The sequence below is a fragment of the Vombatus ursinus genome, unplaced genomic scaffold, assembly GCF_900497805.2.
Source record: "Vombatus ursinus unplaced genomic scaffold, bare-nosed wombat genome assembly UNPS02014799.1, whole genome shotgun sequence".
In the NCBI taxonomy this organism is placed as follows: Eukaryota; Metazoa; Chordata; class Mammalia; order Diprotodontia; family Vombatidae; genus Vombatus; species Vombatus ursinus.
In genome coordinates this window covers 22,511,551-22,526,952 of record NW_020954577.1, presented here as the reverse complement: position 1 = coordinate 22,526,952, position 15,402 = coordinate 22,511,551, and the positions used below count along the sequence as shown (strand labels likewise).

Sequence of the window (15,402 nt, the reverse complement as noted above, 5' to 3'; positions counted from 1 at the left end):
TCATACAAGTGTAAGCTATTATCCCGATGAGGGCGATAACACAATGATATAATTGCATTGGTCGACATCAAACACAATCTTAAGCATAAGAGGGTGACTAAGTGGAATTTGGCCTAATAAACTTTCTGATCTAAAATAACCAACATCAATATCTCAAAAGGGTAGCTAGGTGGCACAGTGGATAGAGTGCAGGGCCTAGAATCAGGAAGAGTCATCTTCCTGAGTTCAAAGCTAGCCTCAGACACTTACTAGCTGAGTGACCCTAGGCAAGTCATTTAACCCTGTTTGCCTCAGTTTCCTCAACTGTAAAATAGCTGGAGCAGGAAATGGCAAACTACTCCAATATCTCTGCCAAAAAAAAAAATAAAATCCATTGCGCATGACTCAAATGACTGAACAACAACAGCAACAAATATCTCAAAGGAAAAATGGCTTTAAATTTCATTTAATGTTTGACTATGAATATTTGTTATAAGAAATTTGTTTTTATTTTATTTTTCAATGGGGTGGTGGGGTGAGAGTGAAAGAAAATAAATTTTTGGCAATGTTTAAAAGATAGGGGTGGGGGGTTGCTACAGATATCGCTCTACCATTAGTTTTACTTAACTGTTTTACTTTTTTTTTTAACAAGAGGTCAATTGTGAAATAGGAGTGGTCTATAAATGTATATAATGTAAAAACAAACTCATCAATAAAACTTTAAAAAATAAAAAAATTCTATAAAATCTACGAAACTGTTGTTTTCATTCTATCATCTTATAAGACTTCACAATTTTCATGTGTGCCAATTCTTTTAAAAAATTTAATGTATTTTAGTTTTAATTATTGTTTTTTTTAAAGATTGGGTCTTCCTATTTCTTCTAAGTTAGAGTTATAGTGGCTGGCTACTTATGGGCCCACTCCTGCTACTCATCATGGTAGGGGCAGTTGGACCTGCTCTGGTTTTTTTTTTTTGTGGTGAGGCAATTGGGGTTATGTGACTTGCCCAGGGTCACACAGTTAGTAAGTGTCAAGTGTTTGTTCTGAGGGCGGATTTGAACTGAGGTCCTCCCGGCTTCAGGGCTGGTACTCTATCCACTTTGCCACCTAGGTGCCCTGACCTGCTCTGGTTTTGGCCTGGGCTAGTTCACCCCTCCTTAGGCAACTTGGAGGCCCCCCGATCCCATGGGCCCACCATCCTCATGCCGGACAGTGCAGACTCACAATTGGCTTAGACCACTGTAGCTTAGAACTCCTGAGCCCATGAGATTGCCAGCCTTGGTCTCCTTGGCAGTTAGGATTACATGTGCCACCACACCTGAGCACATGTACCAATTTCTAACTGAACTTCAGAATTATTCATAGAATGTAGACTTAATTTAAACATCAACTAGATTTTGTTCACGACATGCATTGGTGTGTACATTTATTCCTAAACAGCTCTAACCTTCAGAACTCTGCAGAGTTGTTAAAATTGAAATATTTTAAAAGAATAATTAATGTATGTACCTAATATGGGCCGACCATTTAATTCACATTAATACAATGTCAAGGGAACTTGGAGAAGGCTCCCTGCATGTTGGGTAGCCCCTGTGAGGTAAATAAATGGTATGAAATACAGGAGTGTGCTATTGGCTGGGAAATCTGCATTATTGGAGGAGCATCCTTCTGCAGATATCTGTATCTGTCTATAGCCATTATATTATTTTCTGTCTCTCTTTGTCCCTCCTTATCCACACACGCACACACACACACACTCACACTCATACACACACACACACACACACACACACACACACACACACACACACTACACATTGTGTGTGTATAGTGAATCTTTCATTGGAAACCTGAGACCTGCTACAGAACACAAGCCTCTTTTCACTCTAGAGAAGCTAGTGAAATATTCAGGACATACAGAATAGACAACGTAGTGGATTTGACCCCGAAATCTCTAGGAAATGAAGCACTGTCACCATCTAGTGGCAAAAAGTTGAATAATGTTCAAAAAAAGGTTGAAAACCTAGAGAAAAGGTTGATATTAATGAATGTTTCCATAAAGCCCCAGGAATGGCCCAGTCATATTAAAATAATCTATCTTATTCTCACAGATTCCCCTTTAGACTCATTTTTCAACTGAGTAAACATTTCCAAATTTGGGGAAATGAACCTTTGAAAAAATTCCAAAAGCCCTGTCTGATGCTCCCTCCGCATAAACTTTCTCTTGTAATGTCAAATTTCAACAACCAGACAGCAAGCATTTAGTAAGCACCTACTATGATGTACCAGTCATTGTGCTAAATGCTGGGGATGCAAGTAAATGCAAAAAAGTCCAATAGTTCTCTCAAAGAACTCAGAATCGAATTGGGGAGATGTTATGTAAATAGCTTTAATTGAACAAGCTACATAGAGGATAAATTAGAGATAAATAACAGAAAGAAGGCACCAACATTAAGGGGGAGCATGAAAGTCCTCTTATAGAAGTGAGGATTTTAGCTGGGACCTGAAGGAAACCAGGGAATTCAGGAAGAGGAGAGAAAGGAGAGGGTATTCCAGACATGGAGGACAGCTAGTGGAAACACACAATAGGGAGATGCTGTCTTGTTCAAGGAACAGTAAGGAGGACAATGTCACTAGACTGTAGAACATGTGGATTTGAGTAAGGTTTAAAAAGACTGAAAAGTAAGGAAAGGCTAGGTTATGAAGAGTTTTGAAGGCCAAACAGAATATTTCATATTTGATCCTGGCAGTGATAGGAAACCACTGGAGTTTGTTGAATATCTGGATGTCATGGTCAGACCTGGATGACTTTGACAGCTGAGAGGAGAAGTGGGGAGAGAATTGAAGCAGGCAGACCCACCAGCAGGCTACTGCAATAGTCTAAGCATGAAATGTTGAAGGCCTGTATCAGGGTGGTGGCAGTGTCAGAGGAGAGAAGGGGGTGCATGAGAGTTGTTAGGAACGGAAAATCGTCAGGTCTTGACATCAGATTGGATATGGTGGGATAGGAGAGAATAAGGAGGTAAGGACAACACCCAGGTTGTGGGCCTGAGTTACTGGGAGGTTGGTGGTATCTTTTATAGTAATAGTAAAGTTTAGAAGAGGAAGCAGCTAGGTGGCTTAATGGATAAGTACCGGCCCTGAAGTCAGGAGGACCTGAGTTCAAATCCAGCCTCAGACACATAATACTTACTAGCTGTGTGACCCTGGGCAAGTCACTTAACCCCATTGCCTAGCCAAAAGAAAAAAAAAAGAAAACCCTATGGACACCATGGTCCACAGGGTCACAAAGAGTTGGACACAATTGAACAACAAAGTTTAGAAGAAGGGAGGACTTGAGAGGAAAGATGATGAGTTCAGTTTTGGACTTGTCCAGTTTAAAATGCCTATGGAATATCTAGTTTGAGAAATCTAGTAGGCAGTTGGAGTTTGAAAGTCTTCAGCATAGGGATGATCATTGAATCCATGAGAGCTGATGAAATTACTAAGGGAAAGAGCAGAGAGGGAGAAAAGAAAAGGGCTCAGGATAGAGCCCTGTGGGACACCCAAGGTTAGCAGGTGTGACCTGATGAAGAGACAGAAAAGGAGACTGAGGAGTGGTCAGATTGTTAGGAGGAGAACCTGGATAGAAACCTAGAGAAGTGAATTTTAAGAAGAAGGTGACCAACAATGCCAAAAGCTGCAGAGAGGTCAAGCACATCGAGAAAAGGCCCGCCATTAAAGTTGGCCACTGAGAGAGCGCTGGCAACTTTGGAGAGAGCAGTTTCCATGGAATGACGAGGTTGAAAGTCAGATTGTAGAGAATTAAGAAGAGAAAAGTAGAGGCATCAATCGTACGATGGCTTTCTCAAAGAGTTTAGCCTGAAAAGCGAGGAGAAACATGGACGATAGCTAGTGGGGATGAATGGATCAAGTGAGGATTTTTGAGGTTGGGGGAAGACATGAATATGTTTGTAGGCAGTAGGAAATAAGCCAGTAGACAAAGGCTGACTGAATATAAGTGAGAGAATGGGGATGCCAGAGAGTGCAATCTGGAGAAAATTGGAGGAGAGCTAGATTGTGAAGGAAATGTTGGGTAGTGTAGTATAAGGGATGTTGAATCTATAAACAACAAGGGTTCCAATCCTGGCTGTAACACTTGCAATCCATATGGACTTCCAATCTCTTCCCTCTTTATCCATCCTCTAGATCTCACACTAATCTTTCTAAAGCACATATCTGACCATATTATTTCACCTGGCTCCCTGATGACCCAAACTCTTGAGCTTGGCATTTTAAGCTCTTGGGCTGTTGAGTCATTTCAGTCATGACTGACTCTTCATGACCCCATTTTGGGGTTTTCTTGGCAAAGATACTGGAGTGGTTTGCCATTTCCTTCTCCAGCTCATTCTCTAAGGCAATGATGAGAAAACTAAGGCAAATAGGGTTAAGTGACTTGCTTAGGGTCGATAGTAAGAGTCTGAGACTGGATTTGAACTTATGAAGATGAGTCCAAGCCCAGTGCTCTATCCACTGTGCCACTTAGTGTTGATTACCTGACCCTAGCCTACCTCTATGGGCTTATTATACACTATTTTCTTCATGCCCATTGCATTTCTGCCAAACTGGACAACTCACTACTCTCTGAACTCAGAATTCAAATTCTTATCTCCATGAGCTGCCTGGCCCCACGCCTCCTCCCTTCTTCCTCTTAGAATCTCCTTCAAAGCTCACCTTGTGTATCCTTTGTGAAGCCTTTTCTAATCCTCTTGGACTAGTCAGTTCTCTCTCCACCCTGCTCAAATAATCACATCTATAATTCTCTGTGGACATGCTTTATCTGCCCCTTCCCTCCCAAGCTCTTTGGAGGTGGGCGCCACTTTGTTTTCCTCTTTGTATCCCTACCACTTAATGTAGTGTCTTTCTCCTAGTAGGTTCTACACAATTGTTTATTATTCAATATTAACAGACTCCTGAAGACCTAGAGCGAGGGGCAATGCAAATGTGATAGAGGGCTGGGGTGTGTAATCAGAGGACCTGGGTTTTAATGCTGACTCTGCCATTTATTACCTGTGCAACCTTGGGCAAATCATTAACTCTCTGGGCTTCAGTTTTCTCATCTGTGAGGCTCCTTCAGCTCAGAAACCTTGGAGCATGGGATAGTGGACAGGGCATGAACTTGTGAGTCAGGAAGACTTGGGTTCAAATCCCACCTCTTATGTTAGCAGTTTAACCCTAGGCAAGTCACTAAATATCCCCATGACTCAGTTTCCTCATTTGTAAAATGAAAGGGTAGGCTTGATAGTCTCTAAAGTCCTTTCCAGCCTTAAATTTGTAATCCCAAGGCCTGGTAGTCCAGTTCTATGATCAACAAATTCTCTGAGCCTCTATTTCTACATCCATAAAAGAAGATCTTTAATGTTCCTTCAAGGTCTTAGATTCTGTGATTCTCAGAATGGTCTCTACAGAAAGGCTTCTGGGTTGAGACATCCAGAGAAGCAAGGGATTACGGTGGGCTTGAGCAGTCAGGAAGGCTCCCTGGAGGAGGGAGAATTTTAGATGTATCCTGAAAGATGGGTAGAAATGGGATTAGGGAACCAGAGAACAGATTAAGTGTAGTGCATGGCACGTAACAGGCACTGAGTATCTGTAAACTCATATGCTCATAGTTCTAGAACTGGAAAGAGACCCCAGAGGTCTTCTAGTCCGACACTTTTATTTTACAATTGAGGAAACTGAGGCCCTTGTAGGTTAAGTGATGACCAAGGTCACACAAGCAGTAAGTGTCAGAGATAGGTTTTGAACCTGGGTCCTCTGACCCCAGTTCTCTTTCTGTTGTATTGTGCATATGTATGAACAACAAAGATGGTGGAGGGGTATACATATATGGCATGTTAAAGGGGATTTTTGAGTAGTTGGGCTGGAATAGAGGGTTCTTGTAGGAGAGTATAAGGAAATTAGTTTTCAAAGTTAGGTTCAGGCAAAGTTGTGGAAGGCCTTAAAGAAGTTTGGGCTTTATGCCATAGGTAATGGGGAGCTATTGAGGATTTTGGAGTGGGCTAGTGGCTTTCTGAAAGTAGTAATTCATATTTAAAAAAAAATAGAAGTAAGGATATAGTCTAGTCCTGTGATTTCACGGGTATAGGGAACTCTCAATGTGGAAACCTGGTCTGCCAAAGCAGGTCAGCCCCTTCTCCATAACTTATAATCTAAGAGGTTTGACTAGAGCAATAAGAGGATAAGTAAATTGCCCAGGGTCTCCCAGCTGCAATGTCAAAGGCAGAACTTGAACCCAGGTCTTCCTGTCTTTGGGGCTAGCTAGCTCTCCTTCTGTTCTGCCATGTTCCTTCTCTTGAGATTTTTTAAAATGTCAGTAAAATATAGGGCTATTATTACCTGATTAGATTCCGAATCTTTCTCATGGCTTTGGGTGGGGGGCTTTTGCTCATCCAACTCGTCTGAGGCTAGCTTACTCCTCCTCCACCTTCTGGACCTCTTGTCAGCTGTGTGGTGACTGTCCTCAGCATCACTGCTGTCTGAATCCTGCGTGTCAGCAGCCTGGGGGTTGAAATTCACATCCAGCCCTCCTTGGGAGTGTGCTTTTTCTAGTGAAGGGTGGCTAGGGGTCTTTCTCTGCAGCCAAGGTCGCTTGGCTGGTCCTTGAACTTCCCGGGATGAACTCACTGAAGAAGTCTCTGAGTCAGAGCACATGGTCTCAGGGTTAGTGTAAAGTCCAGAGGAGGGAGAGGTTCCCCGGGGACACTGGTCATGACCATCAGCCCACTCGCTATGATGCTGGGAGTCGGTGGAATAGGAATTTTCTGATAGGCTCTGGGGTCTCTGATGAAGCTTGTTCAGGCTCATATTCCAATCAAAATCATCCTCACTATCTGAGCCCATCTCATCGTAGGCAGATACTACACTGGACTCCTTCTCCAGAGCCTGGAATGCCTGGCTCTTTGGTTTGGCCAGAAGGCGGGGATGAGGACACGGCTTATTCTTCAGTGCTACCCAGTTCCCATCAGCACTTTGCAAAACAGGGTCTGGATCTAGAAAGAGGAAAAAGAAACACCAATGAGGCATCCTTGGCTCAACTATTTTTGGCAATAAGACAGTAAATAACTGATACCATCTGGGTGTTTGCAATGGAGGAAGGGGAGACTGGTGTTGATTGACCTTCACTTGGCTCAAAACAGTAGTAGGATGGGCCATATGGGTCACAGATGGAGGAGAAGCATTAGAAATACAGCCTCCTTGATTTTAAATGGACTCCTCTACTAGAATTTTGAATGTAGGCTGTAAGATAATGATGAACCTCCAGAAGGAGGAGCTGAGAAAGAGCTTTGCATCCTAATGGGAACTAGGATGTGTGAACTGCCTTGATCAGTATTAGGAAGCAGGGTTTCAAGAATCAGGTCTTCTGAACTCTATCTTTCCTTCTGGTCAGCCATGAGAGAAGGTGCCTCTTGGTTCTGCTGCCTTTCTCTTCTTTTTCTTAGGTTGAGTAAAGAATAGAAGGCGCTTTCTGTTCAGCATTCCTTTTCTTCTCGAGGATGGACTAGTAGAAAATGCTAGTCAATTTTTCTGTAGACAGAGGTGGTAAAAGGCTATTCTTTTGACACAGAAAGGAGCTACCAACAAGATTTTTTCTTTCGTCTTCTTTCTTTTTCTCTCTCTCTCTGCTAGGAATTGGAAGGCCTGTGTGACCTCAAGTTAAGGTAAGACCCCCAGAATCTAGTGCAAATTTATGGTCATCCTCTTTCCAAGAATAATTGTGCACCTTATATTTTTAGGATTATTGGCGAAAATTCTATTTTGACTATGCAGGAATCATTTTTGATAGATATCTGTTTGTACTAAGCTAGAAATGTCTTCCTATGGTCCATGAGCTTGATAATTAAAGACTGTAGATTTGTTATCGGGTTAAGAATTTCCTCTGTAATATATATTATATATGCTTCATGACCTTCATCAAATACGTTCTTCCCTTGAGTAAACTGTGTCTTTCTTTTCTTAGGCTTGGCTTCTAAGCAAGCTCATGGCCTTGCAAATAGGAAAGTATTGACCCTCGACAGATTTTGAGTGACAGTAGAGTGAAAAAAAGTAGCCTTATGATGATGAGGAATGTCTATCCTCTGGATGCAGTTCCACCATGACCATTACATGAGAGCACAAAGAGCATATAGCTGTCTCAAAATTCTGGGGAAGAAGAATAAGAGCTAGCGGGAGTGGGGTGAGTGAACCAATTGAGTTGTTCTTAAAAGTTCCATTGGAAGTTCCCATACATACACCTAGGACAACAGGATTTCAGGGCCAGGTAGGAACCCTAATGAATCCCCTTTCCTTTACATGTCCTACTGTACAGGCTGCCAACCTGATCCCATTATAATTTTCTCTCTCCTATGGGCTGAACTTGAATGTGGGAGGTAAGAGAAATACAAGAAATCCCCTTAAGTCCTGGCTAGCCTAGGTGCTCTAAAGGCTGTAAGAACAATATTGATGTGTAGAGTAAGGAGTGTGTGGGGGGAACAATTCAATTTTAGGGTTCTGACATCAAATCTCAGTCAGGTCTCCCTGGGTAATCCTACTCACAGATGAAACAGTTTAGGCATTATCTGACTCATTCAACATCAGCGAGATTACAAACGCCTCTGTTTTTCATGTGTTTATACCTCCCTATGATGCCTAGCATCATGGCATACCACCTACATACATATGGAAATGAACTGAACAGCTGCATGGCTTTGGTTTCCAGTCAAGGAGCTGAGCCCACTCAACTGGATTCTGATTTGATGCTATTGTCTGGCTAGTCCTGAAAATGCATTAATATCACTTCCTTGACTCCTACCACAACTAATGTCCTAAGAAAGTGCTTTTATATAATAAGTGAGAATTACAGCACATGTTATCCAGAAACGTGCAAAATACATAAATAACCTTACGTGTGTATATCTCTTTATAGTGTTATTCATCCTTTGTTCTCGACAAGGAACAATGACATCATGTGGGTGATGTCTTGACTTGCATGTGAATTGGATTTAAGTAAGGCAGAGCTGAGCAAAGTCATCAGCCTCACTCTCTTTCAGAGTCATGGAAGTCCAGTGGCAAGACAAAGTCAAGACAACTGGCAAAGGCCCAGGATGCAGTGGGTGACCCTAGCCTTTCTCACTTAAGGTCTTTCCTAGATTTCAGTTTGTCTTAGGCAATAATGACTAAGCACTAGGTAAGAATTGAGATAAATGATAGCTCAATCTATCATCACAAAATTATGTATCGATCTGGGAGGGGAAGATCCTTACGGTTTCTGGCCAGAACAGAAAACAATTGCTATATACAATCATTCTAAGCCATCAAAACCTAAAAGTATATGTATACACATATATATCATGCATATATATATGTATATATATAGTCATATAAGCATGGACATATATATATACACACATATGTGAGCATACATATATGTGTGTGTACATATGACTGGGCCTGTGATTTAATCAGTACAGAGGTAACAACATCTCTTCTTGGCATCTTCTTGTCTTGCAGCCTTCCTTGGGGTCACTAAAGAATGAAGTGGCTTGCCCAGAGTCATGTGTCCAATGTGTGTGTGTGTGTGTGTGTGTGTGTGTGTGTGTGTACACATTTATTTATGAGCCAGACTTGTGATTTCATTGGTATAAGGAACTCCCAGGGAGGAAACTCTCCTTAAACTTTATTAAATGCCTTCTCTTCCCCTTAGAGTCTTAGATATTTCCCTGGGAATGGAAAGGGGTTAAATTCGTTGTCCACAGAGACATCATAGATCGAAGGAAGGCCTGAACCGAGGCCTACCTGAATTCAAGACGCTGTCTCTAGCTACTATGCCATATTCCCTCTCATTCATATATTTACTGTGACTGGTACTGATATGATTGAGTACATAAACATCAAATATGATAATAATATAATAATAACCTTACTTTGGGGCAGGGCGGTTAGGTGGTGTAGTGAATAGAGTATAGGATTGTGAGTCAAGAAAACCCGAGTTCTGAATCCTGCCTCAGACACAAACTAGCTGTGTGACCCTGGGCAAGATAATTAAACCTCTCTATACCTCAGTTTCCTTACCTATAAAATGGGAATAAAGTCCTTTGCAAACCTTGAAGTGCTATATAAATGCTAGCTATTGTTATTGTTTTTGTTACTACTATGTTTTATAAAGTGCCGTATGTACATAATCTTGTGAAATCCTCAACAATTGTGTGAAGGGGGGGATGTTATGACATTCATTATCTCCTCGTATAGAGGTTCCCAAAGTGGGCAATCCTATCCTCTGGGGGGTGCTGGAACATCTGAGGGGGCACTACTAGCCTCAGGTGCAATTTAGGGGGGGTCAAATAAAAATAAGGGGGTGGTGGAAGCATAAGGAAAGAAAACAAAAATTTGAAAAACCATTCATATATGTTTTATCTATTGTGTAACACAGTTAAAATTGTAGTGATTACATTATTTTCCAAACAAACACTCAAAATGCAAGTTATAACTGATCAGTGGTCAAGTCCGCCAATAGGTCTTAACAACCAAGTGCTGGCAGGCAATTGTGCCCCACATTGTTGGGAAGTCCAGCATGCATCAGCAGGAATATGTGCATGTAATGACTTGTTTACAATACAATTGTATACAGTTACATGATGCAATATTGGGTCAACAAAATTTCAATGCAGGAAAAACCCCACAATTTTACAATAAATTATTAAGTTTAAGGTATGTCATTTAGAAAATATTTTATATTTTTTTGAAATGATGCAAATTAAAAAAAATATTGAAGGGTTAAAGAGAGTGGATTTCCAGGGGGATGCTGAGTGATTTTCTTTTGGTGAAGGGGGCGGTAGGCCAAATAAGTTTGGGAACCTTATAGATTAAGAGAAACTGTGAGTCTGAGCGGTAAAATGACTTTCATTGAACCTCTACTTTTCAGTTCTGCCATGTTGCTTTTCTTTGAACCTTTGAACCTCTACTTTTCAGTTCTGCCATGTTGCTTCTCTTAACTGGGCTAGGGCAGGGTGTAAAAGGAGGGAGTTGGAATAGGTTACCTTTCAGAGCCTCCCAACTCTAAACCTATAATCCAATGAGTGAGATTAGAGGCTAGCTTCAAGTCAAAACACCTTTGTTTGGTGAGCAAACATACTGATGGTGTCATGGAGGGACCATGGTGGGATTTGACAAGAGAAACCAGGCTTTGAATCCTAGCTCTGACACCTAGTATTGTGAACATGTCACCTCACCTCTCTTATCCTTAATTTTCTCATCAATAAAATAAGGATAATCATGCTTGCTACCTAGTTTATGAAGCTGTTAGAAGAAAAGTGTTCTAGTTCAGAACCAGATTAAAATATAATTATGAAATGTTTAACAAAATAAATAAAAACACAATACTACATAGATAATGTTGATTTGTGGATTTCTAAGTCAAAATGCTGCCTGCAGGGATCCTCTCTATTTGACAGCCCTGCTCTAATCTTCCTTAGGACACTCTAGGAATGGGAGCTGGTCTTACAATTAATCCAGAAGACAAAGCTGACTTTACCCTTACTCCGGGATTTTCTTCCATTGGCATGGGATGCCATGAATCTCAAATCCCACTTTTCAAAACTGTAGAACTTGTGAGCTGCAGAGGTCAAACATCTTGCCTCTGATGGAAGGATTTAAATAAAACCTGCCATTTGAATTCTCTTCAAATGCACTGTGAGGTGACCCATATACTGGCTAGAAGAAGGCAAGGAAGGAAGCTCTGGATGAAGGCATTTAGTTCCCATTTGCTCATCCCTCTGGCCGAACTGAAGTGTTGACACCCTTTGAGGCTGAGGGTTCTTGGATCTGCTGAATTCTCTCAGAGCTGCCAAGATTTTAAGTTTGGGATTATTAAGTTTTCTTGACCCTGGGTGCTCAGTGGCTGGCAGCTATTATGGACTAATGGGCCTTTTTGACCAATTGCTCTCCTGAAGCATAAACATCAATGTAAAAAATAAGACAATATTCATTAATAGACTGAGGAGACTCATTCTAGTCCCTTGTGGCTGCTTTTCTTCTTCCATTTCAGTGCTGTCTGACAGAGAAATGGCCCCCAGAGATAACTTGCTCTGTTGTTAAACAAATTAGACAGTCATTGGGGGGGGGGGGCTCTTTTGTTAAAATGCTTAGCAGCATCAATGCCAGAATGCCAGGAGTCAGATGTTCTTCAGGAAACATTGGTGGCCTCTTCTAGATGAGATGCAGACCTCCTTTTGTCTTTTACTCCCACCAAGTAGTCAAGTTGTTGTACATACACATTTAGATTACTTACACAGGTCTGCCTTGCTTCATTATTAACATCATTAGTAACATATTAATAATATTACTGAAATGATTTTATAATATGAATTAATTTTATATTTATCAGATGTGATACAATTATTTGCTATAGTTAATATGATTTTTAAAAGATAATAACAATCTGAATGATACTAGCTCCTATTTACGTCACACTTAAGGCTGACAAAATATTCCCCACCCAACAACCCTATGAGATAGATTGATAAAGAGTAGCAGTATGGTTCAGTGGAAAGTACAGATTACAAAGAGATTCTAGTGATTTCGGGTCTGGAAAATTCAGGTTTGAATTCTGCCTCTGACACTTACTAGCTGTGTGACCATGGACAAATCACTAAACTTTTCTGAATCTCAGTTTCTTCCTTTGTAGAATGAGAATAATAACAGCAGCAGTATCTCTCCTGCTGGGGATCAAAGGAGAGAACGCATGTAAAACCTGTGTAAGTGTCATCTGTAATTGTTATTGGGCAGCTAGGCGGTGCCATAATGCATCGAGTGCTGGTCCTGGAGACAGAAAGACTCATCTTCATGAGTTCAAACCTGGCCTTAGACACTTACTAGCTGTGTGACCCTGGGCAAGTCACTTCACCTTATTTGCCTCAGTCTGTCATCTATAAAATGAGCTGGAGAAGGAAATGGCAAACCACTCCAGTATCTCTGCTAAGAAAATTCAAATGGGGTCATAAAGAGTTGAATATGGACTCAACAACAACATAATTATTGGCATCATTCCTATTTTATATATAAGTACATATATATATATATACATGTACATGATATTTAGAGATATATCTATGGAGTAGATAAGGAAACTAAGTCTGAGAGAGAAAAGGCATTAAATAGGACCATCAAATAACTTAAGGATGGGTGGGACTTTGGAGATCATCTGACTCTGCCTCCTCATTTTTACAGAAAGAAAACTGAATCACAAAGAGAGGAAGTACATTGCCTAAGGTCCCTCAGATAGTAAGTGTCCAAGCTGGGATTTGTTTCCAAGTCTTCTGATTCTAGAAGGAATCAAGTCATGCTTCCTACTATATCACATTGCCTCTTATGTTTGCATGCAATGGGTGCCCTCCACTGTGCATAAAATGAATTTTCGCAAGTGGGATGGCTTTCAAGGGTATCAGGCAAGTCCCCAATTTAAAGGAATCCCATGGTGAATCTTGATGGGCAGAATGGTGTGAGAGTATGGGACCAGGATCAGAAGCCTGGGGTTGGAATCTGGGGTTGGGGTACACATTCTATCTCTAATGAGGCATGTGACATCAGGCAAATCATTTGACCTCTGTTTCCCCAACCTATGAAGTGATTGCTTATGTCCCCTTATAGGTCTAACATTCTTTGACTCTATTATCCTAGATAGAGAAGTCAAGAATGGGCATTACTTGGATATAATAATTGTTATTGTTTGTATAGTGTTTGAAGGTTTTCAGAGTACTTTACACATGTTATCTCATTTGATCCTCCTAACAATGCTGGAAGGTAGGTGCTATTATTATCCCCATTTTATAGATGAGGAAACTGAGGTACAGAAGGTTGAATGACTTGCCCAGGGTCACACAGTTGAGGCTGGATTTGAAGGCAGGTCTTCCTGACTCCAAGTCTAGCCGTCTATGCCTTGTACCAAGTAGCTGCCTCATCAGCATGGGTAGTAGGAACAGGTAATGAGAACATGGAAAAGACAGAAAATGTAAGGCTTGGATATGCCTATTAGTTACATCTCAAATGCTGAGCATCAGTTACAAGCTTATTAGTAGCTGTGTGATATGATGAAAAGAACAGTGGAGTTGGCATCAGGCAAGATACTTAACCTTCTGTACCTCAGTTTCCTCATCTGTAAAATGGAAATAACCTCCCTGGATCATTGTGAGAAAGTTGCTTTGGAAACACTGAATCACTCCACAAATGTGAGTTATTATTATGAGCTACCATGACAACTATCTTTTGAGTCTATGAAGGAACCGGGAAGCTCTGGGACAGATCGGGCACTTGTGCCTTGGAGATACCCACAGTTATCCTTGGTCACTTTGGTATCGTGCCTGACGGAAGTGAGTGCTTGGCCTTCCTTAGCTACTGGCAATAAGATCACTGGGATTGGTCTGGCTTCAGCATTTGAAAAACTAGAAAATTATTTTGGACTCATATTTAAGGCTCCTGTTGTGAGGGGTAATGATCAACCACTTTTCAAAGATTCAGACCTACTGTAAATGTATTAAAATCATTACTTGTCTCATCCAGTCTGTCCATGCTCTTCCAGCTGGGTAAGGCAGCATGTTCTTGTTCCTTTGGTTTCTGTGCCTGGACCCTCTGCTCTGCCCACAGGGTCTCCAGGGGTGCCGAGACCTTCGACTCTTTGCTTGGAGCCTCTTCACCAGTTAGGGAGAATGCAGACTGGGACCTCTGCTGAAATAAGATATGGTGTCTTAAAGGGGACAGCTGCCAGTTTTTCAGGTGACTCACAGCAGATAATCAATCAATCAATCAACAAGTATCTACTAAGCACTTACTACGTGCCAGGTGCTATGCTAATTGTTGGGGATATCAAGTACAAAGAACGAAACAATGCCAATTCCCAACAAGCTTACATTCTACTGGGGGAGACAAGTATATACATATATGTATACCATGGCCAAAAATGTATGTTTTATTCTGTAACCCTGAGTCTATCACAGGGGTGAGGAACCTGAGGCCTTGAGGGCACATGTGACCCAAAGACCACTCCTGGTCTATCACCTTTGTGGCAGGAGGTGGGTAGCCTACTTCATCATGGGTTGATCATTGCATTGACCAATGTTCTAAAGTCTTTCAAGGTTGTTCATCTTTATGATGTTATTATACAAAAGTTCTCCTGGTTTTGTTTATGCATATTTGTTAAAAGGATTTTTTTCTTTTTCTTTTCTATTCCGATGGGAGACAGGGGGTAAGGAGACAAAAGAAATGCTTTTTGATTAAAAAAAAAACTTTTAAAAAAGATATGGCTTAAATATTCATTAAATTCAGTAAATTCAAATATATACAAATTAGTTAAACATAGTAATTTCAGTTCAAATATATACAAATTCAGTAAATTCAAATATATACAAATTAGTTAAA

The 15,402-nt window shown here is 40.9% G+C and overlaps 1 protein-coding gene across 3 annotated transcripts in view; it reads right to left on the bottom strand.

Moving 5' to 3' along the window:
- MYRIP (myosin VIIA and Rab interacting protein) overlaps positions 1 to 15,402 on the bottom strand; it is a 421,897-nt gene that overhangs the window by 49,227 nt on the left and 357,268 nt on the right. For 2 of the 3 annotated variants that reach the window (XM_027872431.1, XM_027872433.1), the window contains 2 exons: positions 14,535 to 14,712; positions 6,355 to 7,007 (listed from right to left, as the gene is read on the bottom strand). In XM_027872431.1, the coding sequence (XP_027728232.1) occupies positions 6,355 to 7,007; positions 14,535 to 14,712 (831 nt within the window). The remainder of the gene's footprint in view (positions 1 to 6,354; positions 7,008 to 14,534; positions 14,713 to 15,402) is intronic. The other variant, XM_027872432.1, reaches the window with a different exon arrangement.